We start from the raw sequence: 24,598 nt of genomic DNA, 5'->3' as shown, positions 1-24,598 counted from the left end.
ATCCTGTTACAGGCAGGAGACTGCGGTTGAGCTGGTGAGTGAGAGACAGGAGGGAGAGGGGACCAGTTTGGAGACTGTTGGAATAATGCACAACAGCTCTCAAGAGTGGCGGGAAAGAGGGTGTTTTAGGGTGAGTTTAAGAAGGTAAGGAGGAGGGCTCACGGGGACATCAAGTTCAGACAATTCATTTCAGGAATTTTGCTAAAAAGAGGAGCAAAGGGACAGCAACAGGTAAGAGAATGTGGGGCCAAAGTAGTTGTTTATTTTTTTTTTGCCTTTTGTTGTTGTGAGTTTTTTTTTTTTTAATGGGTGAAATTAAAACCTAGGAATGATTCAGTAGAAGATAAAATTAACGATGGAGTGTAATCCTCAGAGGGAAATCCCAAAAGTTGACAAGGGACGGGAGCCAGGGTAAAAGTGGCAGGATTTGTCTTCGACAGAATCAGGGCGCTCGGTGGTAGAATTACTCCCCCTTTACTGATGGAGAGATCATTTGCCCGAGGACAGACGGCTGGAACACAGTGGAACGTGGGTTAGAAGCAGGTACCACCGGGCTTTGGAGCATCCACTTCTGGCACTCGAACAGAGAAACCTCAAGGGGAGGGGTGAAGCCAACAGCGGAGGCTGGCCTACTGGAGAGGGCGCGGGACCTCTGTCTTTGCCGCGTTACGATAGGCTAGGAGGCGGAACCTGATGCTAGAGCGAGGGGCGGAACTTGTTTGGGATGTGGCCCCAGAAGGTGGACTCTAGGCAGCCGGCTCGTGACCGTCCCCGCCCAGCCACCCCATACAGGTATACACTACTGGAATAGAAAGGAAACTCAACTCGGAAGGCCCGGAACAAGGGCCTGCAACGTGAAGCCAATGGAAGGCAGCGGAAGGTGGGCCCAAGAGAGTCTTGCCAAATGGCAGACGCCGATAGGCGTGGCCTCTTGTAAAGAAGGGCGTGAGGCTTGCATTACGAGCCAATGAAAGGCGAGAAAAGGCGGGATCCGTGCACGTTATGGCCAGTAGAGACAGGGGTGTTATAGGCGGTACCTGCGTCCCGGACCGTAAGTACGGCTCTGCGCACGCGCGACGGGCCGGGCTATAAGGCGCTGCTGTATGGGGGGAAGGAGAAAGGCGGTTCGCCCGCGTCACGTGACACGAAGGGCGCCGAATTCCTCTGGAGTCAGCGCCATTTCTTGTAGATGAAGGCTGAAGTATCTCGGGGGTCGAAAAAACAGCCTGGTGCGATCTCTTCTAGACTCGGGCTCCTGCTCTTGCTCGGGGGCGGGGCCTGGCTGAACAGGGTCGCGCATGCCAACCTGGGGGCGTGGCCTCATCGCTCTTAGTGACGTAACCGGTGGGTTCTCTCCTAGGGCTGAGGTTCGGCACGTTGACGTAGAAGAGAGGCCATCCGTTCAGAATTCGGTAAGTGGGAAAACAACTGTTTTGAAACCTGGGGAGTCGCACTGATCTATAGTTACCTAGTTTGGGTGGTGGCGACGACGTAAGTGCGGAAGCTTAGAGGTGCAAGGGCTTCGTCTGGACCCCGAGAGGCGTGGCCTGATTCACCGGAGGCATGGATGGCTTTGAATCCTGAGGGGTGTGGCTTCGGGCCGAGCTTAGTTGCGTAAGGGGCGTGGCTCGGGATCCGTGTGGGAGAGGGGCGTGCCTTCTGGGTAATTTATGTTTGTGTCCAAGTCCTAGAACTGCCCTTTCTCTTTAGGTGTCACCTTATGGAGACCTCCGCGGCCGCCACCCCTGCGGGGAGCTTCTTCCCCTCCTTCCTACTCCTGTTCTGCGGAACGCTAGTGGCTGCGGTGCTGGGCGCCGCGCACCGCCTGGGGCTCTTTAATCGGTTGATGCACAAGGTGCGGGGGCAACGATGGGAGGCGAGCTGGGGGCAGCCAGAGGACGACTGACCTCCAGGCGCGAGAGACTGTCGGGAGATTCTTTCCAGGGCCCTGCCCCCATTGCCAAGCATATGGGCCCTGGACATTGCTTTGTAAGAGATAATGGGGAGGGTAGAGTTGCCAGGGCATTCAACACCCTTCTTCCTTAGAGGGCTTGAGTCTTTTTCACAGAACTGTGCTTCCTGAACTTGCTGGAATCATTGCTAATGCCACGAAGGCCGTGACAGTTGCTCTCTGCTGAACTCAGTACTTCAGAGGGATTACCTCATGTACCCAACAAGTCCCTGAATAGATGCCTTTATTTCTGTCTGCATTTTCCTCAGAGAAAAATGAGGCTCAGAAAAGTTGTGTCGTAGCTTGCTTCAGATGACCTCTTTGGGGAAGAGCTGACCCTGCAGACCTGGCTCTGAACTACTTGGCTCCCAGACCCCTTCCCCAGATCCCTTCCCCCATCTTTCCTCTCCTAGCCTTGGAGCAACTTTGACGCCTTCCCAGTCCTCCTCTTAGACAGAAGCAGCAGGACTGGCCTTGAGGGTTTGTGGAGCTTTAAGGCAAAGGCCTTTGTTGTTCGGGGCTGTGTGGAAGCTGGGGCTCAGAGGCTGCTCCCACTGCCAGGCACTTGGTTGCTGGCAGCCTGTCAGCTGGGCCTGGCCTAGTAAGTGGGAGGGAGTCTGGAAGGTTGAAGTCAACAGTCTGGCTACCAGGCCCTGATATCGGAGGGCAGGCAGTTCTGGAGCTGATGACTGTGGCCTTGTGCTGTTGGCTGGCCTTCGCTGGGGGTTGTAGAGCCACCTTCCCCTCTCCCTGATTGCTCTCCCACCCCCAGGCAGACAGTGTAACAGAGCAGGGTGTTTAATGGAGTTGGTTTTGGACTTTGACTCTTGCTTGGGCAAGTCTTTGTCCCTTTAGCTGTAAGAGAATGTACAGTTGATCCTTGACCAACATAGGCCCACTTATGTGCTGATGTTTTAAAAACAGCTACAGTAAATGTATTGTCCTCATGATTTTCTTAATATCATTTTTTCCTCCTAGTTTACTTTACTATAAGACTATAGTATATACTACATATAATCTACAAAATATGTGCTAGGTAACTTTATATTATTGATAAGGCTTCCAGTTAACAGGCTATTTGTAGTTAAAAGTTTTGGGGGAGTCAAAAGTTATTTGTGAATTTTTGACGCGCAGGGGTCAACACCCCTAACCCCCGCATTGTTTAAGGGTCTGGTAAGATGATGTGCTTTTCTCAGCCCTCCGACCCTGCTTTCTCCCTCCTTCCTCACCCCTTTCCACCTGCGCTGGTGCCCTTGCCCTGGTCCTTGACAGTCTTGCTCTTCCCTATCATGGGCTCAGGTGGACAAGGCAAGCATCCGGCATGGTGGGGAGAACGTGGCTGCCGTGCTGAGGGCGCATGGTGTGCGGTTCCTTTTCACACTGGTCGGCGGGCATATTTCTCCACTGCTCGTGGCCTGTGAGAAGCTGGGCATCCGTGTGGTGGACACGCGCCATGAAGTCACGGCTGTGTTTGCTGCTGATGCTGTGGCCCGCCTGACTGGTGAGGGCAGAGTGGAGAGGGCTAGGAACTGAGATGGGGGGTCTTCGAGGGGCAGGGTGTTTCGGGTGGTCTTCGAGGGGCAGGGTGTTTTGGGTGGTGGCCAGGAGTATGGGCATGGGTGCAGAGGGTGACAGAGTCTGTGTTCCAGGGACGGTGGGTGTGGTGGCAGTGACGGCAGGCCCTGGCCTCACCAACACAGTGACGGCGGTGAAGAATGCCCAGATAGCCCAGTCCCCAGTCCTGCTTCTGGGTGGGGCTGCCAGTACTCTGCTGCAGGTGCTTTGCCCTTAAGAGGTGGTGGGGGTTCCAGGGAGGCTTGAAGGGCTCACTCACATGATTACTCCCCTCAACCCCTGTCTCCACCAGAACCGGGGTGCCCTCCAGGCCATTGATCAGATGTCCTTGTTCCAGCCACTCTGCAAATTCTGTGCTTCTGTGCACAGGGTGCGGGACATCATGCCCACCCTGAGGACTGCAATGGCTGTTGCCCAGTCTGGCACTCCAGGCAGGTGGTAGAGGGCTGGGGAGTGTTAAGGTCTTAGGGCCTGGGGGCTGGGGAGACATGGCAGGCTCAGTATCCTCCCTGCCCCTGCAGGCCCAGTGTTTGTGGAGTTGCCCATCGATGTGCTGTACCCCTACTTCATGGTCCAGAAGGAGATGGGGCCAGCCAAGCCGCCCAAGGGTCTTATGGGACGAGTGGTCTCTTGGTGCGTAGCTCCACTCCCACCATGCTCTCCCTGCTTCTCCTGCAAACTCCTGCCAACATTTATCCCTCCTTTGACCCATTCATTGATTTGCACATTAGTTGAGATAAACCAATCCTGGGAAGAGCATTCCAGGTGGAGGGTATAGCATATACAAATGTCCTGAGGCACAAACAACTTGGTGTGGGAAAGCAAGATGGCCCGTGTGGCAGCACCAGAGGAGCAAAGAGGGTAGGGGCAGGGACTGAGTTTAGAACAACCAACATGGCCCACTTGGAGTGCCTGCAGTTTTATTTTTAATCTGAGATCCGTTGAGAAGCATTGAGGGGCATTAATCAGAGATGTGGGATATCCTGGTTCAGATTTTTATTATGTTCCCTCTGACTGCTGTTGGAGCATGGATTGTGGTTGGGTGGAGGTTGGGAAGCCAGGGAGGACGTGTGGTGATCCTGGGATGGAAGGTGAGGCTGGCCTGGATCTGGGTAGTGGCTGTGGGATGCAGAGACATGGATGGATCACATACAACTGCCCGGAGAAAGGGACAGTGGTCCCTGCAGGCCTTTGATGTGGGCACAGCTCACTCTGGGGCTTTTAGTGGCAAGTGGCCAGGATCTTAGAGAGAGTAGGATAGTGGGGCTGGCTGGGGAAGCCTGAAGGTTTTCTTAGAAGAGCTAAGGAGTTTGAGGGGTGCGTCCTTCAGTTGAGCAGATAGAAAGGGGTCCCAGTAGGGGCACAGCTCAAGTGGAGGTATACAATAGAGTTCATTTTTGGTCACCACTGAGATAGGCCTGGCTGAAACAGCAGGAGAAAGAATCAATTCTCCTCCTACCCCCTTCTTCTCCATGTTTCTTCCCTTTGTCTATCCTTGTCCCTGCTCCTTCCAATCCTCCTTCATATATTTAGCAAGTGCTGCTATATGCTAGGTACCAGGATGGGCATGGGGCGACATCAGTGAACAAGACAGACAGATCCGGAACCTAGGGCACAGGAGGATGTACCTTGAGGAGCAGCTCAAGGAGTATGTAGTGGTTTTACCCAGTGTCTTTCATAACAACCCTCTGAACTAAGGTATTTTACCGAATGCCTTGTTAATGGCACATGTGGATTCAGCCTGAAGGAGCCTTCAGTGCTTTACACAGAGCTATGTGTTATCTCCAATGAATGAAATGAGAGTCCAGAGACAAGGGTTCAAATTGCAGGAGTGTCACTAACTAGCTGTGTTGACTTGACCAAACAATTACCCCGTCCCCCCCACCCCCCAGTTTTTTGTTGAGTTATAATTGACAGCACTGTATAAGTTGAAGATGTACAGCATAATGATTTCACTTTCATATAATGCAGTTAAACCTTTCTTGACTTGAGCTTCCTTATCTGTAAATGGATGAATGTTGCCTGCTTTTCTCTCTCTAGATCAGTGGTTCTTAACCTTCCTAATGCCACGACCCTTTAAGACAGCTCCTCATGTTGTGGTGACCCCCAACCATAAAATTATTTTTGTTGCTACTTCATAACTGTAATTTTGCTACTGTTATGAATCGTAATGTAAATATCCGATATGCAGGATGTATTTTCATTGTTAAAAATTGAACATAATTAAAGCATAGTGATTAATCACAAAAACAATATGTAATTATATATGTGTTTTCTGATGGTCTTAGGCGACCCCTGTGAAAGGGTCGTTTGACCCCAAAGGGGTCGCGAACCACAGGTTGAGGACCACTGCTCTAGATGAAGGGTCTGTGAAGAAAAAAGGATATCATTTTGATAGTGCAAATGCTGAAGCATAAAAAATGAACCATTATTACTTTAAATAAGAAGAGGGCTTAGTCCAGTGTCATGTCAGCTGTAAGGCAAGGTGTCTCCTGTCCTTCCTTCAACATGGTTAGGGAACCAGAAATAGAAGGGGGCTCAGGGGTCCTAACACATAGGAAGTGGTTGTCTACCATATCTGGGAGGCAGAAATTTTAAGTGGTTCTGTTCTGTGACTGTGACAGCCTATTCATTCCATGGCCTCCAGTTCCCTCCTGCACCCTCTTCTCTCTTGGGCTTCCATCCTCAGCCTCCTTAAATGCTGGCTCTTCTCTTGCCTTTTTTTTCTGTCCTTTTGTTTTTTAATTCATTTTTTAATTTTTCAATTGGAGTTGACATATATCATATTAGTTTCAGGTATACACCCCAGTGAGTAGACATTACATAACTTACTGTGATCATCCCGATAAATCTTGCACCATTCTGACACCATACATAGTTATTAGAATAATATTGACTATATTTCCTGTGCTCTACTTTACATCCCCTATTCTGTAACAACCAATTTGTACTTAATCTCTTCACCTTGTTCACCCAGCCCTACAGCCACCTGCCCACCTGGCAGTTGTTAAAATGTCCTCTGTATCTATGAGTTTGTTTCTGTTCTGCTTGTTTATTTTGTATTTTAGATTCAAATGTTGATAATATATATTTATTGCTATTTTATTGTTCATATTTTTTATCTTTTTTTCTTCTTCTAAAAGAAAACCCTTTAATATTTTATATGATACTGGATAAAGTCCTTTAGCTTTTTCTTGTCTGGGAAGCTCTTTCTCTGTCCTTCGATTCTAAGTGATAACTTTGCTGTATAGAATAATCTTGATTGTAGGTCTTTGCTTTTCATCACTTTGAATATTTCCTGCCAGTTCCTTCTAGCCTGCAGAGTTTCTGTTGAGAAATCAGTTGGCAGTTTTACAGGAACTGCTTTGTAGGTAACTAACTGTTTTTCTCTTGCTGCTTTTAGGATTCTCTCTTTGTCTTTAACCTTTTGCATTTTAATTATGATGTGTCTTGGTGTGAGCCTCTTTTGGTTCATCTTGTTTGGGACTCTCTGTGCTTCCTGCACTTGTATGTCTGTTTCCTTCATCAAGGTACGGAATTTTTCTGTCATTATTTTTTCAAATAGGTTTTCAATTTCTTGCTCACTCTCTTCTCCCTTTGCATCACTGTGATATGACTGTTAGTAGGCTTGAGATTTTCCCAGAGGCTCCTTACACTATACGCAGCTTTTTTTATTCTTTTTCCTTTCTGCTATTCTGAATGGGTGTTTTTTATTTCCTTATCTTCCAAAACTCTGATTTGATTCTTGGCTTCATCTACTCCACTGTTGATTCCTTATAATGTGTTCTTCATTTCAGTTGATGTATTCTTCATTTCTAACTGGTTCTTTTTTATGTTTTCTTTCCCTGCTTTTATGTTTCTTATCTCTTTGTTGAAGTTCTAAGTTCATCTACTCTTCCCATAAGTTCATTGAGTATTCTTATAAGCAGTGTTTTGAACTCTGCATCTAGTAGATTGTTTCCATTTTGTTTAGTTCTTTTTCTGGTGTTTTGTTCTGTTCTTTCATTTGGGACATGCTTCTTTGCTCATTTTGGCAGTTTCCCTGTGTTTGTTTCTATGTATTAGGTAGAGCTGCTTTGACTCCATGTCTTGGTAGTGTGGCTTAACGTAGTAGGTGTCCTGTAGGGTACAGTGGCACAGCCGCCCTCATCACCCAAGCTGGACACTCGAGGTGTGCCCCCCTGCCCCCTTGTGGGCTGAGTACAACCCCCTGTGTAGTTGAGCCTTGATTGTTATTGGCAGATCAATGAGAGGGATTTACTCCCATGCCTATCAGCTGCAAGGACTGGCTGTGACCACTATCCACTGTGGAGGATCAGCTGTGCAGGGGCCCATCCCACAGAGTGGGACTTACTTCACTGGGCCTCTGGTGCCTGCTGAGGCCTCTCCTTGCGTGTGTTCTGTGGAGGCAGTTGGGTGGTGGTGGTTCGACATGGACTGAAGCTTTCCACTGGGTGCACTGGCTCTGGGGCCTCCCAGGAGGTGCAGGCCAAGGTCAGCTGCCACCTGTGTTCTGCCTGGGGCCACCTAGCATGAGCTACAAAACAATATGCAGGTGGCTGCTACGTGTGCGGGGCTGAGAGGTGGTCAGGCAAGTCCAAGCTATGAACCAAGACTGACTGCCACTAGTGTTGGGCCTGAGGCCACTTAGTGAAAAGTATGGGGCTCACTGAGGCTAGATGTTAGTTGTTTGAGAGACTTTAGGAAAATCTGAAGCATGAGCCAAGATAGGCCATTTGTATGGAAAAGCCCCTGGATACAGCTTAGGTAGACCAGAAAGTTGGGTGGGGCAGGGCCTCAGAGAATCACCAGGGCAGGGCGCACAGTGTGATCCTGGTTGATGGAGTCTCAGATATGGCACCAGCCTGCCGGCTTTATGTGGGGAGGGCTCATCAAAGGAACAGTGGCCTCTGCCAGCACTTCTATCTGGGAGAAAGCTGCCTCTCCAGTTCTTGCTCTGATGCAAGACAATTTAGTTCTTCCCCACATGTCTCTGGTGTCTATTAAGTTGCTGCCCCAGTGCTGGAGCTCAGAGGGAATGAGTCTGAGTAAGTTGTGTATGGGCCCTTTAAGAGGAACTTCCTGGAGCTCCAGAAGCCCTGTCTCCCTCAGCCATAATCCCCTCTGGTTTTTACAGCCAAAAGTTATGGAGACTTCTCTTCCTGGCACTAGAACCCTGGGCTGGGACCCCTTGCTCCTCAGAGGGACTTCTGTAGCTGAGATATCTCTCCCCATTTTTATCTGTCACACGTGGGTGTGGGATCAGCCTGTTTTGCGTCTCTGCTCTTCCTACCAGTTTCAGTGTGGCTTCTTTAATTCCCTAGTTATAGGACTTCCATTCAGCCAGATTTCAGGCAGTTCTGAATGATGGTTGTTCTGTAGTAAAATTTTGATGTGGTTGTGTGAGAAGGCGAGTAACCAGGGTTACTTGTGCCACTATCTTGCCGTTTTTTTCCACATTGGGGTCCTTATGGTTCTTTTCTTGGTCTCTTCTCATTCTCTGCAATCTTGACTCCTTCAAAGAGAAACAGAAGCTTCTTGTTCTGATTGCTTCTTGCCAACACCCACGTGTGTTTTTGGCTGGATTGGATGTTCTTGAGGACAGGGCTGAGCAGGATTTATCTGTGTATCTCCAGAGCCCTGCATGGAGCTTCATGGAAAGTTGGGGCCCTGTGACCCAATCAATGAGTGGGGAGACAGAGAAGGGGATGTCGGGAGCCAGAGAAAGAGAAATGCGAACTGTTGGTGTTAATAGCTCGCACTGATGCTTTTGCAAAGTGCTTTATATCCTGAATGAATAGACCAGAACCTTGGGAGAGAGGTTCCCTTTTACATTTTATAGAGCAGGATGGTCAGAAAGGCTAAGGCACTTGCCCAAAGTCACACAGCTAGGAAGCAGCAGAGCCACCTCCGCCTGACCCTGTAGCTATGGCCCTGACCTAGGCACTCATGCCTGGCACTTATTTCTGAGGGTCCATGCTAGGTTTGGGTGGTCATCAGAAGCTTCCAAGGGGAAATAGGCTTCTAGAGACTTGGCCACTGTGGTTTGTCTGTTCCTGGGCCCACCCCCGTGCCTGTCCCACTTCCCTCCTGGCCCCTTTCCTCCTTCAGCTGCTGGAAACCTAGTGATGAATCCTGGTAACCGCTCCTTCCTCTCCCCTTTGCAGGTACTTAGAGAATTACCTGGCCAATCTCTTTGCAGGAGCCTGGGAGCCTCGACCTGAGGGGCCCCTGCCTCTGGACATCCCGCAGGCATCTCCCCAGCAGGTAAATTGTCTTTCTTCCCTGGCCATGGACCCCCACCTGGCAGGACGCCTGTCCCTTAGTCAGTATTGGGGCCTTGATCTTGGGGGTTAATGACTCAGGGTTAGCTCTTTAAGCTCAACCTCTTGCCCCAGATTCAGCGCTGTGTGGAGATCTTGAGCCGGGCCAAAAGGCCGCTTGTGCTGCTGGGAAGCCAGGCCCTGCTGCCCCCAATGACGGCTGACAAGCTTCGGTGAGAAGCCTTAGCCCTGCCTTCACTGTCACATTCCTGGCTCCTGGTCCCACGGTGCCCTCTGGGGATGGGCAGGCCCTTGGCCACTCTCACCTCTGTTTACCTGGACCCACAGGGCTGCCATGGAGACTCTGGGTGTCCCCTGCTTCCTGGGCGGGATGGCACGGGGACTGCTGGGCCGAAACCACCCTCTCCACATTCGGCAGAACCGTAGTGCCGCCCTGAAGAAGGCAGATGTTGTCCTCCTGGCAGGTGGGCCTCAGCCTCCCCCCAACCCTTCCCTTTCCCTCTCTCCAGGAACCCCCTTACCCTGTGACCCTGCCCCTGCTAGTCTCGTACTTGTTGCACCATGCCTTCCCCTTTCAGGGTCTGAACAACCTGAATTGGAAATTCAGGTGAACTCTGCCAGATTGTAGTTGTGTGATGTGACCCAGCTGTGCACAAAGGAGGATACACAGATAGTGGGCCCCTGTAGAACTCTGCACAGCATTCACATTTGTATGTGTTATACAGCATTTATACTTGTACAGCACATGCACATAAGGCATATACATTTTCATATAAAGTGCTTTGAAGCCTTTCAGACACATAATACTTGTATCAATTAGCTATTGTTGTGTAATAGCCATTCCCACACTCAATGCCTTAAAACGCAGTTATTATTTTTAAAGACTGACCTACAGGTGAGGTTGTAGTTTTTCTGGTTTTGGCGGGGCTCATTCAGGAGTCTGCAGTCAGGGCGGCGAGAGGGCAGCTGTGCTGATCCAGGCTGGGCTGGCTCAGATACCCCGGGGCTGGGGCTGTAGCTGGGCTAGCATGGCCTCAGCTAGGATTCTGCTTTCTCACTCTTCCCTACCTCCTCCTCCATATTCCTCATCATCCAGCAGGCTGGCCTGGGCTGGTTCAATTGGTGGAGGATGAGAAACATGTAGGGCTATGGGGAGCAAGGTTATTTAATAGAGAGAGTGGAAGCTGCAAGGCTAATGGAAACCTGGTCTCAGGAATGCATGCCAGCATTCCTGACACATTCTGCTGGCCAAAGCTCATCCGAAGGCCAGCCCAGGTTCAAGGGCGGGGTAGCTACACAGTCATTGTAGGTGGCACAGGTCCAGGGAGAGGTGGAGAACAGGTACCCTTTTGTATTCAGTCTGCCACAGTGGATTAAGTTAGGTGGTGGGCACCCTCCAGGACACTGGCCCTCCATCCACTGTTCCCCTCCCCTGCCCCAGGAATCGTGTGTGACTTCCGCCTGTCCTATGGCCGTGTCCTCAACCGGAGCAGCAAGATCATTATTGTCAACCGTAACCGGAAAGAAATGTTGATCAACTCAGACATGTTCTGGAAGCCCCAGGAGGCCGTGCAGGGTGAGCCCCTAATGCCCCACACATGTGCTTCTTCTAGCCGTCTTCTGCTGCAGGTGGCTTGGGCTGGGTTCTGGGTTCTAAACTCTTATCATAGTCAGCCAGAGATGTGTATTTGACTCTCAGACTGATGGGTGCTTCTGGATGAACAAATGGTGGGTATGCACTGGAGGGAAGGCCTGGGAATGTGCATGTGATCAGGTTCCCTGGCTGCAGACCATCTCATGCTGCCTGCTGCTGTTAGGACAGAGAGCTCACTCCCTGTCCCTGAGGCCTCTGTCATCCTGTCATAACCCCTCTCCCCCATCCAGTCTTCTCCCGTGGCCTTTATGTGCCCTGCTTTGACCATTGTTCCAAGGATGTTGACTTCCCTACAGTATAGGTGACGAGAGCTCTTGTCAAGCAGAGAAGAGGCACCGTTTCATTTGTGTTTGGGAAGGTCCGCTGGAGCAGCGGGGTGGGCAGCGAGTTGGCAGGGGTCAGGCAGTATCAAGGGGTCTGTTAAACAGAGTTGGATGATTTAAGAAATGACAAGGCCTGGACTGGGGATGGACAGGGAGGAGAAGCTGAACTTCTCTGAGCCTCCAGGATATTGCTTCTGAATGGAGATGATGAAAAGTACATCATCACTGGCTTGTATATTTGTTCACAAGTACTCTGCATGCCTGGGTTGTGGAGACGTGTTTGGCAGATGGAGATGCTTTTAGTGATATCTTTCAGAGGAAGAATGGCTAGGACTGCACGGTCTGGGGTGTGATGAGGAGGCAGGCGATGAGGTTGGCTTGGGTTTCCAATCTGCTTTGTACTCCCTCAATCTTGTTTGTCCAGCCTTGCCCTCCCTCTCATCCTGGCTGCCTTAACCTGGTTCCAGCAGGCTCTGGGGTGCGTTTTGCCCATTTTGCCCCAGGAGTGCCCCTGGCCTGCCTCTATGCCCCCTGCTCCAATGCTGCTGTTGGCTTCCTGCTGTCTTTGGGCCTCCGGTGCTGGAAGGGCAGGAGGAAGCCACCTCCCTGCAGCTGTGCCTTCTTCTTTCTCCAGGAGACGTGGGTTCCTTCATGTTGAAGCTGGTGGAGGGCCTTCAGGGCCAGACATGGGCCTCAGACTGGGCAGAGGAGCTTCAGCAAACTGACCGACAGAAGGAGCAGTCCTTCAGGTGGGGGTTGCTGGAGTGGCCATGGAGGGTGGTGGGTTCCCGGCAAGGGCTGCTGCTGGCCTGCTGACCTGCACTGCTCCATTACAGGGAGAAGGCGATGATGCCTGTAGCCCAGCACCTGAACCCAGTGCGGGTACTGCAGCTGGTGGAGGAAACTTTGCCCGACAACTCAATTCTAGTGGTGGATGGCGGGGACTTTGTGGGTACTGCCGCCCACTTGGTGCAGCCCCGTGGCCCCCTGTGCTGGCTTGATCCTGGTAAGGATGGGCCTACCCTTGGGCAGCTTGTACCATCCAGGCCCCTTCACACCCACCTTCTCTTGGTTCTTCTAGGGGCCTTTGGGACTCTGGGGGTTGGCGCAGGATTTGCACTTGGGGCCAAACTGTGCCGGCCTGATGCTGAGGTGAGTCAGGGCACTGGAGGCAGGCGGCTTGCTGTTTTCTGGGCCATGAACTACCCCAATCATTTCCTGTCCCACCTCAGGTCTGGTGCCTGTTTGGGGATGGAGCTTTTGGGTACAGCCTCATTGAATTTGATACTTTTGTCAGACACAAGGTAACTGGGCTGCCCCCCCGGGAAGCCTGGGGTTCTGGGAAATGTGATCAGGGCTGAGCTGGGTTGGGCTTGGGAGAGAGTTGCTTCTGTCTGGTGGAGGTCCTATCTGTCTGTCCTCTGGCTGGCGAAGCCTGGGAGCTGAATGTTGGGGCCTGGCCTCATCTTCTCCCTGCAGATCCCAGTGATGGCCTTGATAGGCAATGATGCTGGCTGGACCCAGATTTCTCGGGAACAGGTGCCCTGTTTGGGCAGCAATGTGGCCTGTGGCCTGGCCTACACTGGTGAGGGGTCTGGCTTGGGGGAGGCTATTTCTGGCCCTGCTGTGTGTGTGTTCCTCCCTCAGGCTGGCTGCCTGATGGGCTGGGTCCCTGCCATCATCTGATTTGACCTCCCCTTTTAGATTATCACAAAGCAGCCATGGGCCTGGGGGCGCGGGGCTTGCTGCTTTCACGGGAGAATGAGGATCAGGTGGTGAAGGTGCTTCGTGATGCCCAGCAGCAGTGCCGAGATGGCCACCCAGTCGTGGTCAACATCCTCATTGGGAGGACGGACTTCCGGGATGGCTCCATTGCTGTGTAGGACCCCGTGGGTGCCTTCCCACCCCTGGACTTCCAAGCTGGTCTGGAGTCTCACCCTTGCCTGTTTTGGGCCTATTCCATGAGGCCCAGTGACCCTATAACCCTCCGTGAAGACAGGGAGGGGCTGGAGGGGTCAGGGCTCAGAGGCTCTCTGGCAGTGCTGGAGAGCTCTGGGGCCTTTTGCTTTGTGGGCCCAATTGTGCCCTTTCTCTCTATTTTTATGCACTGAATAAACCATTTGGTCAATGTGGGCCCAAGTACTCATCCCAGAGCCTGTGCATATTGATTTATTGTTTACAAAGATGTGGGGGGGGGGGCGGGACAGGAGGGGACCCTACTCTCCCACTGGAACTCTGGGGCCCACTGAAGGACCAGTACTGGAGATTTCAGGGTGCTCAGCATTGTGAACCCCCAGCCCCAGTGGTCCCTGAAAAAGCCCCACACGCCCGCTGCAGAAATGTCCATGCACACTCATCCTCACACAGACACACACGCATGGAGGCAATAAATATGTTCCGTACCAAAGTGCTCCCAGCCTGACACTTCAGGTGGGGCCCCTCCAAAAGGAAGGTCTTATAAGTGCTTAATTTCTTTAGGGATTGAGGAAGAACTGGTGGAGGGAAGGGCCAGCTGGTTTGAGGCAACTGTGGGGTTTTCCTTGGGAAAGAGTGGGGAACCAGCTGTTTTTCTATAAGCCCCAGGCTGTCCCTATACAGCTGGAGTCCAGGTAGAGGCTGTTCTTTACCTCACCCCAAACAGCACCTCCTCACAGTCCTTGGACCCCTGAAGGAGGGAGAGGCAGAGTGCAGTGCTCAAAGCTAATACTGATTTGGTTGGCAGCAGCAAAGGAATTGACTGGGGTGGGGTGTCTTACCATCCCAGGGTGATGCTCACATTAACTGGTGTTTCCCCAGCAAAGGGAGGCAAGAGAAGCCAGCCCAGCAAGCGGGAGAAGCCCTTGGTTCTTAGAAAAATCTCCAGTCCCTGGCCTTTGCAACCAGTACCCAAATAATTTAGCACTGGAAATGAGAGTCTCAGTGTCTGGCTGACTGGTCACTAGGCAATTCCCCAGCAACCAGGATCTACCTCTCAACTACTGGTCTCCCTTCTGTTGTTCAGGACCATCTCAGCAATCAGAAGCCCGGCCCTTAGTAACCGGGGTCCTGCCCTGCCCGGCTTAGAGGCACACGTTGATTTGCTTGGAAAGCTCTCTCTCTAGGTCTAGGATGAGGGCGTCAAAGTCTTTGAGGTTCAGGTGTGGGTTAAAGGGCGCCTCAAAGTCATCCTCGAAGTCGGTGGCGCCTGTCGGCTCGCCCGCCTCCTCATCCTCATCTTCGCTGTCGCTGCCGGTCACGTGGTCGTAGTCCGGCCCAGACAGAAAGTCCCGTCCACAGGGCAAAAAGTCCCTCCCGCAAACGCTCCAGTCGCCAGCATAGCGGTTGCTAGGAGGACTCTCGGGGCCGCCCCGGCCACGGGGGCGAGTCACTACTTCAGGAGAGGCCAGTGGCAAGTGCAGAGGCGGCTGTGGTTTGGGCCGCAGGTACGGGGCGAAGCCCGGAGCCTCTGGGGACCTGCGGGGATCTGCAGAGGGAGAGGGAGGCCTTGTGATGACATTACACACAGCAACAGCAGCCAGGCCTGTGACTGGCTGTTTAGGTAACTTGGCTCCTGACTCATTTGTTGGACGGTAAGGCCTCTGACTGATCACGATTTCATTGGCTGAACTGGTTGCTTAGGCAACCCAAAGGTTCACGATAAAGAGAATCTTAAAAGCAGCAAGAGAAAAGCAGAGAGTTACCTACAAAGGGGTGCCTGTAAGACTGTCAGCTGATTTCTCAAAAGAAACTTTGCAGGTAAGAAGGGACTGGCAAGAAGTATTCAATGGATGAAAAGCAAGGACCTACAACCAAGATTACTCTATCCAGCACAGCCATCATTTAGAATGGAAGGGCAGATGAAGTGCTTCCCAGACAAGGTAAAGCTTAAGGAGTTCATTATCACCAAGCCATTATTATATAAAGTGTTAAAGGGACTTAAGAAGAAGAAGATCTAAACTGTGAACACTAAAGTGACAACAAACTCACAAGTATCAACAACTGAACCTAAACAATAAATACAAAATCCAACTAAGCCAACCTGAATAGGAACAGAATCATAGGTATGGAGATCATTTGGAGGGTTATCAGCTGGGAGTGGGGAGGGGAAGAAATGGGGAAATGGTGCAGGAATTAAGAAGCATAATTGGTTGGTACAAAATAGACAGGGGGAAGTTAATAATAATAGGAAAGGGTGAAGTCAAAGAACTTTTATATGCACGAGCCATGGACATGAACTAGGGGGTGGGACTGCTGGAGGGAAGGTGGGTACTGGGCAGAGAGGAGCAACAGAAAAAACAATTGGGACTACTGTAACAGTATAATCAATTAAATATACTTAAAAAACGAGGAAAGATCTAGCATGGATTGGCTGGATCTGAACTGTTTATATGACGGGGAGTGTACGGCTTGTGTGAAACCCGAGACTCTGATTGGCTGCCAGAGAAAGCATTGCCTCGGCAGCCTGGCCAGGATTGGTGATGGAGGCCGGGGTCGGACTCACCTGGCCATGCCTGTAGCAGGTAGTGCAGAACTTCAATGTGACGTTTGAAGTCCACTGTGTTGGCAAGGCCCAGGCCAGAGCTGCGGATGCGGGGCCTGCCGGGGTCCTGGCGTGCCGGCAGCAGCACGGGACCAAAGCACACGGCCAGGTTCTGCGCAGTCATGCGGTTGTGGGCGTGGAAGGAGGAGACCAGGCGCAGGTGATCCAGGAGAAGCGTCAGTGTGGCCTGAGAAAAGAGGGTTGGGAGGGTCTAAGGGAGACTAAGGCATAGGGAAACTGAGGTTCAAGGTCTCATTGCTGGGAGATGACTGAGCTAAGACTTAACCATTAGGTATTAGTATTATGATCCCATTTTGCTGGAGGGGGGTAACAGCTTTGGAATGGCAAAACTTGGACTTGAACCCATTCCTCTGTATTTTAGGCAGGATTGATATTAATCTCATTCTATAGATGAGGATATTGAGGCACAGAGAGGGTCTGGTCTTGTCCAGGATGCCATAGCTAGGAACCTTCCTTGTGGTAGGGTGACAGACCTGTGTTCAGAGACTATTTTTTGTTTTTATTCTCACCTGAGGACATGCTTATTGATTTCAGAGAGAGGGGAAGGGAGGAGAGAAACATTGATCAACTGCCTCCTGTAGGCACCCCAACCAGGGACTGAACCCACATTGTAGGCATGTACCCTGATCAGGAATTGAACCTGCGACCTTTCTGTTTACAGGATGATGTTCCAATCAACTGAGCCACAACCACACTGGCCAGGGCTACAGTCTGTGCTTTTTATATAATCTGGCTGTGCAACCTTGGGTAACTCATTCAACTGCTTTGGGCCTCAGTTTCCATATTTAGTGGGGATACTAATAGCACCTACTTTCTGATGCCACAAGCTCATGGCAATCACTGGCCCAGGCATAGGTGAAATGTCGACCCACTCTCTGTCCCACCCACTCTCACCCAGGCTCAACTCACCCTCTCCACATCTGGCAGGCAACTGAGGAGCCCACGAGTACCCTCAGTGTTGAGGGAAGGCCTGCTCGGGGGTCCTCGGGCCATGGCCTCCAGCACCACTTGATAGAGGGGCTGGGTAATGAGTGGGGTGGGCAACTCCCGAAGATAATCCTTGAGGATGCCTGTGGATAGAGGGCCCACTGTGGTCAGGGAAACCCTGGTTTCTGAGGCTGGAGGGGTCAGCTGGGGCTGGGAGGGGGGAAGAGAAGGAGGACAGGTGCACGAAGGTGAAAACGAGGCCAGACAAAAGAGGTGAGGTACTAGAGGGGCAACAGGGACTGCCATGAGGTGAGGGTTGAATAAGGAGCAGGCAGGGGTGGGGTGGGAGGGTAAGAGGCATGCTGACCAGTGATGACATTGATATCGGGATACAAGTCCTCCGAGAGGCAGACAGATGCACTGTCCCGCTCAAAGGCATCCCGAAGCTCTTTCTTCACAGCTGCTGAACCGCATAGACGGTAGAGCCCCACTACCTAGGTGTGGGAGCAGAGAGGGGATGTCTTCTTGCTGGGGCCACAGATTGATCAGGGTGGCAGTTGGCTGAGGGGTTGGGGGCTAGCTGTGGCCTCACTGGCTGCCTTCCTGCTCCTCTGACACCTGGCTGTCTGGACAACCTGGATCTGTAAACCCTCTGCTTGGATCACCTGTCCTGATACCCACATCTTTTGACTTAGGAACCTCTGACTTCTCCTCAGCTCATTTGTCACCTCCTTTAGGATGCCTTCCCTGACTACCCCAACAAGCAGGTAAAGTCCTGCTTTAAGCTCTCCCAGCTTCTTCACTCTTGTCCCAGCCAGTTTAACACTTGTGAGTTATTAATGGAATCATGTATTTTCTGCCATGAGACTCTGAGCTCCAGAAGGGCTGGGATCCTGTGTCACTAAATGGGTGGATGACCATAGGTTTTGGGCTAGGCGCTATGGTCTAGGGGGGCCTCCTGCCCTTGTCTAGGTTGGGATTGGAGCTTGGAGTATCCCAGACAGGATGGGCGGGTGGGGTGAGGTGGGGTGGGGAGGGCCTGGCCTCTGTATATTGGGTGTCCTGGGGAGTGGAACTGAGGTCTGGGGCCTACCTGGGGTCTGGGGTGACAGGCTTACCCGCAGCCCTCGGCGCTCGATCTGCCCCACACACTTCTGAATGATGAGGGGCACCTGGCCTGGGGGCTGCTCCCGTTCCACCAGCAGCCGCAGGGGCAGCCCAAAGACACGGGGCTCAGCTGTGCTGGGTGCTTCCTGCTGCTCAGACAGGGTCAGCTTGGCATAGAGCAGCCCCTGGGGTTCTAGGCGCACGGCCAGCTGCTGGGCCTGGCACCCTGAAGATGCAAGGGGACTTGGGTTGGGTCTGTCCCCACTGGCTGCTGTGTCCCACCCTCCTATTCCAAGCTACACGCCCACCCTGGGCACTCTGGAGGAGGACTGAATCCTGCACCTGCAGCTCCTCCCTCGCAGCCATGCATCCTACCTCGGAAAACTGTGGGAAGCAGCACAGTGCCCTGGGCGCAGGGCCGGTGCCGCCGCACGCAAGGGTCCCACACCAGTACAAGGGCTCGCAGCAGTCGGGCAGCCTCGAGTTCCAGGTGGAAGGTGTGGTCCAGCCGCAGGAAGTCTGGCCCTCCGCGCAGCGGCCCGGTGCGGGCCCTGGCCACCCCATCCACCTGCAGCAGGCAGCAGAGGTCTCTCGGGGTGGCCCCGGGTGCCGGCCGCAGGCCCCCCAGCCCATAGAGATGCAGGCTGAGGCGGCCCCAGAGTACGGCTGGGGGTGCCCGGGCTGATGGGCCCACCTCATAGGGCTGGAAGGTGGTGGGTGACGGGGGCCCAGTGGAGCGCTCTGGTGAGTCACCATCACTGAGGTACCCAGCGCGCAAGCCCCGAGCGCCCCCGGCCACTGCTGCCCGCCCAGGGGTCCCTACGCTGCTGTCCAGGTGGTAACGGCTGATGACAGAGCCAGCAGGGGCGGCCCTTTCGCGCTCTCGGCCAGCCCGGGTGCCCCGCAGGCTCAGGCGGCGCCGTAGCTCCGGCAGCTTCTTCATTTTCATGGACAGGCGCCTGGCAGGGCCTGGGGACTTGGTTCGAGAAGCTTTGGTTGGGGAGCTGGCAGGGGCCACACCTGTGGGAACAGCAGACCTCAGGGTTTGGCAACCTGGGCTTGTAATGGGGCTGAGGCCCGTGGTCACCTTGGGGAGCCAGGGTGGGGGTTAGGGTTGGGGGGTGGGTGAGGCTTGTGCTCACCTTGTGGGGCCAGGCCCTCTGGCTCAGGCAAGCCTGGCTGTGGCCCTGGGGGCTCAGGTGCCAGGGGTCTGGGGTCCTCCTCAGGGATGGGGTTGTACCAGATCTCTCCTGCAGGCTCCCCGCTGCCAGGTGCCCCAGACCCCAAAGCGGCCTCCTCTGGTGGCTTGGCCCCGCCCAGCACCCATCTGCGACTGCTGGGCTCCAGGCTCTGCAGGTAGGCACCCCGTGAGGGACTACGAGACGCCTCAGGGCTGGGGGGCCCCTCTGCTCCAGCCTGGGACCCTTCGAGGGCCTGGGGCTCTGGCTCTGGAGGGCTGGACTCCGGGTGCTGGACTGGGTGGCCTGACAGAGAGCAAGGGAGTAAGACCCAGCCCCCTTGTCCTGCAAAAGAGAAGCCCCAACCCACGCTCTTCCCCCAGCAGGGGCTGGGGTGTTTGCTTGGAATGGGATTGGCTGCCAGCTTAAGAGTCCACTGTCTTAGTCCTGAGGTCCCTAGCATCCCTCTGCCTCCAGCCTCTGGGGTTCTGTGTTCCTGGCTCTGATTCTCCAACCCTCTTATTAAACCTAGCATGGAGCCCTGACCCTGTCCCTTCTCACTGGGTGGCTCAGAGCAAGTCACTTCCCATCTCTGTGCCTCAGTGTTGTCCTGGCGGGATTTGATGCTCTCTCCAGGGGGGCTTCAGGGAGCTAGGCCTGGGGAGTGTTTCCTAGGCCCCCATGTCATGACCAAGCACACAGTGCACAGTGGACACTGGCTTGCCCGCTCAAAAGACAGGCGCAGGCACGACAGTAAGTACAAGGTTTTCCCTCCCTGCAGCATGAGCCCCCCCCCCCCTCCCAATCACGCCTGTCTTCCACATTCTACCCTTGCCCAGGAGTGGGCCAGCCCAGCCCAGACCAGAACCCCATGGTCAGTGCCTTGGCACCTCCCCTTTGCTCCGTCGGTCCTCCCCTCTCTGACATCCAGGCTGTTTCCTGTGTGTTTGTGCGTGGGCACCCACCCAGTCTCCTCTCTCTACTCTGGGAATCTTTGGGAAGGGCTTGTGGGGCGGTCAGATCCAGGAGTCATCTGGCCTCCCTCCTTTAACTCCTTCCTTCCCCGGACTTCCTGCCCTAAGCTGCTCTCGTTTCTTGCCTGCAGACTCCCTCCTCCCTCACCTCTATTTCCGCCCCACACGACTCTATCCCCAGACTCTATTAGGAGCATAGTCCAAAGAGCTTTTTAAGTCACTTCGCTGACCCTGGGCAAATGACCCAACTGCTCGGTGCCTCAGTTTTCCCACCTGTATCAAGGGGACAGTTTCCTGGTGGATGCAACTGCAGTCATCGGGTAATAGGTGGGAAGGTAATGAGGGGTGACTACTATGATACCCCAGGTCTCTGCCTCCTGCAGAAGTGCACCTCCCCATCTGTCCTGGGTCTCCAGGGCTCAGGGTGGCCCTTGCCATGACTGGGATCCAGTGTCCTATCCTCCCAGCCCCTCCTCCCTGCACTCTCCAGGCACTCAGTTTTGGCCCCATTTCCTGTCAGGGGCGAGGCCCCCTCCAGGGCCTCCCAAGGAGTCCGCAGCGCTGGCATCCCGGGCTAGGCGCGTGTAACGGTCCGCGCCCCTCTCCCCCAAGCCCTTTCCTTCCAGGACCCCTTCCCGCCGCCGGTCTCCCACTCCGGCCCCCAGCGGGCTCCGAGGAGCTCCCTCTGCTCCCTCAGCAGACTCTCCCTGGGCCCCGGGACCCCCGTCAGGCCGGGCGGGGCTTGGCACCCGCTCCTTCGCCCCCTTGTCCCGCTCACCGCGCTCCTTCGCGTCTGACTTTTTCCGGGGAAGTTTCTCCCGGCCCCGCAGGCGGGAGAAGGTTTTCCTGAGCAGTGGTTCAGCCATGCTGGGGCCCCGGCCGGGCGAGTGCGCCCAGGGTCCGGCTGCACCGCCCCTCTGCCTCCCCCGCCCGGCTACCCCGCCCGGCAGCCCCGCCCCGGCAGCCCCGCTCCCAGCGCCAGCAGGAAGCGCATTCCGGGAATGCTTGGCCCAAACTTTTTTTTCCCCTTCCCGCGGCCTGAGCGAGCGATGCTGGGAGTTGTAGTCGCCCGGGCGGGAGGGGAGAGAAGCGGGGCTCTGGGTTGCCTTCCTGGTCTCCAACTCCAGTACAGATATATCGTGGCGCAGCCCGGGGTCCTCGTCCTCCCTCTTTCCCCCGCTCCCTCGGTGATCACTAATTCTCTTGGTTTTACCTCCAAAACGCATCCTGCACTTATCCCATCCCTCCACCCCAATCTACTGCTCTAACCTGTTGTAAACCCTGACATCACTCCTTCCAGTGGCACTCCTCTTCCTTCGTCTCCTGGATGCCACCCGGTGCCTTCCTCCTCCCCAATTCCGGTTACTACTGCTGTTTAACAGATCACCCCCAAACGCGGTGGCCTGAAACAGCCGTTGCATGATGCTCACAGATGCTGTGGGTCAGGAGCTGGGGCAGGGCAGAGCCGACACTGATGGTCTCTGCCCCTCATTTGGAAAGACTTCGAGGTTTAGAGGTGACGCAACAGCGTTCACTCACAGGCCCTGCAGCTGGCGCCAGCTGTGGGCTGGGGTCTCGCAGGAGCTGCGGCCTGGGGCACTCACCGGGCCTCTGCGCCCTGGAAGTAGGTGGGCTTCTCTTCCAGCCACCTACAGCTCCAAAGGTAAACAAGGCAGAGGCTGTATGTATTACCTTTCCTGACCCACCCACCCTGTGTATCACACGGTGTCACTTCAGGCACCAGATTCAAGGGAAAGGAACGTAGACCCCATCTCTCCCTGTGGGTGATGTGTCAAAATGACTTTGTGCAAGAGGATGTGGGGTGAGAGAGATTATTGTGGTGGTCTTGGAAAATGTAACCTTCCTCACCCCTACGTTCCATTCTCCACACTGGGTCCAGAGTGGACTTAAAAAGCTGAAATCAGATCATGGCACATCCCTGCTGAACAGTGTTCTTGTGAGAGCTCACCCCACCTAGAATAAAATCCAGATTCCCACAAACAAAATCCAGTCCCAACAAAACTGCTGGCTTCATCCCCTTTGGTGTCCTCAGCACTCACCTCCGCCTGGCTTCTGGGACTCCCTCACATCAAACTGTTCCTGCCCCAGGCCCTTTGCCTTGGAAGCCTTGGTTCTTCTGAAGCTGCCTCTTTCTCATCTTTTAGTGCCAATGGCCCCTCCTTGGGAGGCCCTTCCTGGCAACCCACCACCCTCTAGTCAATATTACATCTCTGTATTTCTTTTAATACTTGCTATAGCTTGAACTTAACAGTACCAGTAGTTCTAGTTTATCTGCATCCTTGTCTAGACTGAGGTTCCACCAGATGCTTGCCTGTCTTGTTTGCTGATGAATGTTTAAGTAGATCTGGTGCCAGGTGATGGAGTCTTGGATAAGAGAGGGTGGCCAGGAGGCCTGCACAGAGAAGGTGTGTTTGCTTATAATGTCTTTATATAGATCTCTGTGCTTATCCTACCTGAGTTTTTTGTGCTTCTTAGAAGTATAGATTCATATTTTCCATTAATGTTGGGAAGTTTCTTGGCCATTATTTCTTCAACTATTCTTTCTGTCCTTTTCTCTTCTCTTTCTGGGAGTCCCATTATGTGTATGTTGGTACATTTGGTAGTGTCCCACAAACCTAAGAGGTCTCTGTTTATTCTCCTTGGATGTGTGTGTTTGGGAGGAGTCACGCTGGAGAGGGGTGGGGTGCATCCCATCAGGTCCCTGCCCAGATGTCTTTGAGGCAACTGCTGATAGTGGGGAGAGAGACTGGGGATCAAGACAGCACCTCTTCACAAGCCCAAGGCAGAGGGTGCTGGACAAGGATTCCATTGGGGTACCCCAGAACCTAAGAGGAACTGCAGACCAATGTGGGGGTGAGAGCAGCCCTTGGCCCTACCCATATTACATCAAATAATTAAAAAGCAGCCACATGCCATATCAATATTTATTATTTTTCTTGGTAAACCTTTTGGGAGGGCTTCTGTACTTTTTCTGTTGCATTCATTTGGCTAGCTGTAGGTCATTTAATTTATAGTTGGCTATGGTTTTTTCTCAGCAACCAGAACTTATTTATTTATTTATTTATTGGGGGGGCAAGGCAGGAAGGGAGAAAGAGAAGGAGAGAAGGAAATATCAATTTTTTGTTCCACTTATTCACGCATACATTGGTTGATTCTTGTATGTATCCTGACCAGGGATTGAACCTGCAGTCTTTGGTGCATGGGACAATGCTCCAACCAACTAAGCCACCCAGCCAGGGTCAGGGCAAGGACAGAAATATTTGATGAGTGAGAACAAATGGTTATGAATGCTACATTTCACACTTGGTGATTCTGGTAGCTGCTGTTTGGCTTTTGGAGCCTGTGTGCGCGTATGTGTATGTGTGTGTTTTCTTTCCCCCAAATATTCTCACTGGCTGCGGGCCTGATGTGCTGTGCCTGTGGTGCCCGATGGATAAGTGAATCAGCCTCCAGCATACCAGGATTTGCTGAAAGAAGAAATGCAGGTAGAGGGGCTGGCCAGGTTTGAGCTGGGCTCTGCGTCTCTGTGGCAGACGATGGGACCTGGTGGGTAAGTATGCCAGCTGCCTCACCTGTCATGTGGAATGACGAGATGCACATTCCACACTGACCCCCAGAGGTCTAGCTGTCCACAGTGGGAACTTGCATATCAATTCACTCTTGACCAGCTTCGTTCCCTTTCCAGTCTCACCTCTCTGCCCTCTTCCAGCACTTCCGGGGTGGGGGTGGGGGGGCACTTCCCAAGTAAACTACTTGCACTTGAATCTTTATCTCAGGGCCACCTTCAGGGGGACACAGGATACAGACGTTCTCTCTAGGTCTTGATTTCCTCATCAAGTTCATCATCAGGCCAAAAGGAAGACAAGCTCCTCCTGTTGTCAAGGTTGTGGGATGGGGCATGTGCCTGTGGGCTAAGTGCTGTGTCCCCACCTCCCAGGGTCCTTAGTTCCTGGTGAATGGAAAGTGGAGAAGCTTAGGTAGAGCAGGCCCCAGCTTCCATCCTCTGTTGTCCCTGCCGCTGGACTTTTGCAGGGTGAGAAGGTGAGTGCTGCCGCTGGGAGCCA

At 53.2% G+C, this 24,598-nt stretch overlaps 2 protein-coding genes across 2 annotated transcripts; one reads left to right on the top strand and one right to left on the bottom strand.

Moving 5' to 3' along the window:
* Positions 1 to 1,103: 1,103 nt before the first annotated feature.
* On the top strand, positions 1,104 to 13,933 carry HACL2 (2-hydroxyacyl-CoA lyase 2). The gene is made up of 16 exons (XM_090289806.1): positions 1,104 to 1,412; positions 1,711 to 1,855; positions 3,251 to 3,452; positions 3,601 to 3,728; positions 3,819 to 3,957; positions 4,048 to 4,159; positions 9,694 to 9,793; positions 9,925 to 10,022; positions 10,138 to 10,274; positions 11,252 to 11,386; positions 12,422 to 12,536; positions 12,624 to 12,793; positions 12,869 to 12,939; positions 13,020 to 13,091; positions 13,267 to 13,372; positions 13,492 to 13,933. Exons 2-16 carry the CDS (start codon positions 1,721 to 1,723, stop codon positions 13,668 to 13,670), a joined length of 1,899 nt encoding a protein of 632 aa, XP_090145932.1. The 5' UTR covers positions 1,104 to 1,412; positions 1,711 to 1,720; the 3' UTR covers positions 13,671 to 13,933.
* A 7-nt stretch (positions 13,934 to 13,940) lies between these two features.
* SYDE1 (synapse defective Rho GTPase activating protein 1) lies at positions 13,941 to 21,455 on the bottom strand. The gene is made up of 8 exons (XM_090289805.1): positions 21,292 to 21,455; positions 19,504 to 19,845; positions 18,737 to 19,381; positions 18,373 to 18,587; positions 17,622 to 17,748; positions 17,237 to 17,397; positions 16,268 to 16,493; positions 13,941 to 15,250 (listed from the first exon to the last, which is right to left on the bottom strand). Exons 1-8 carry the CDS (start codon positions 21,377 to 21,379, stop codon positions 14,847 to 14,849), a joined length of 2,208 nt encoding a protein of 735 aa, XP_090145931.1. The 5' UTR covers positions 21,380 to 21,455; the 3' UTR covers positions 13,941 to 14,846.
* Positions 21,456 to 24,598: the final 3,143 nt, after the last annotated feature.

Source organism: Furipterus horrens, unplaced genomic scaffold, assembly GCF_987537825.1.
Source record: "Furipterus horrens unplaced genomic scaffold, mFurHor1.1.pri manual_scaffold_10, whole genome shotgun sequence".
NCBI classification, from domain to species: domain Eukaryota; kingdom Metazoa; phylum Chordata; class Mammalia; order Chiroptera; family Furipteridae; genus Furipterus; species Furipterus horrens.
Note: the sequence above shows the minus strand (reverse complement) of the source record. Positions and strands in the feature narration are given on the sequence as shown.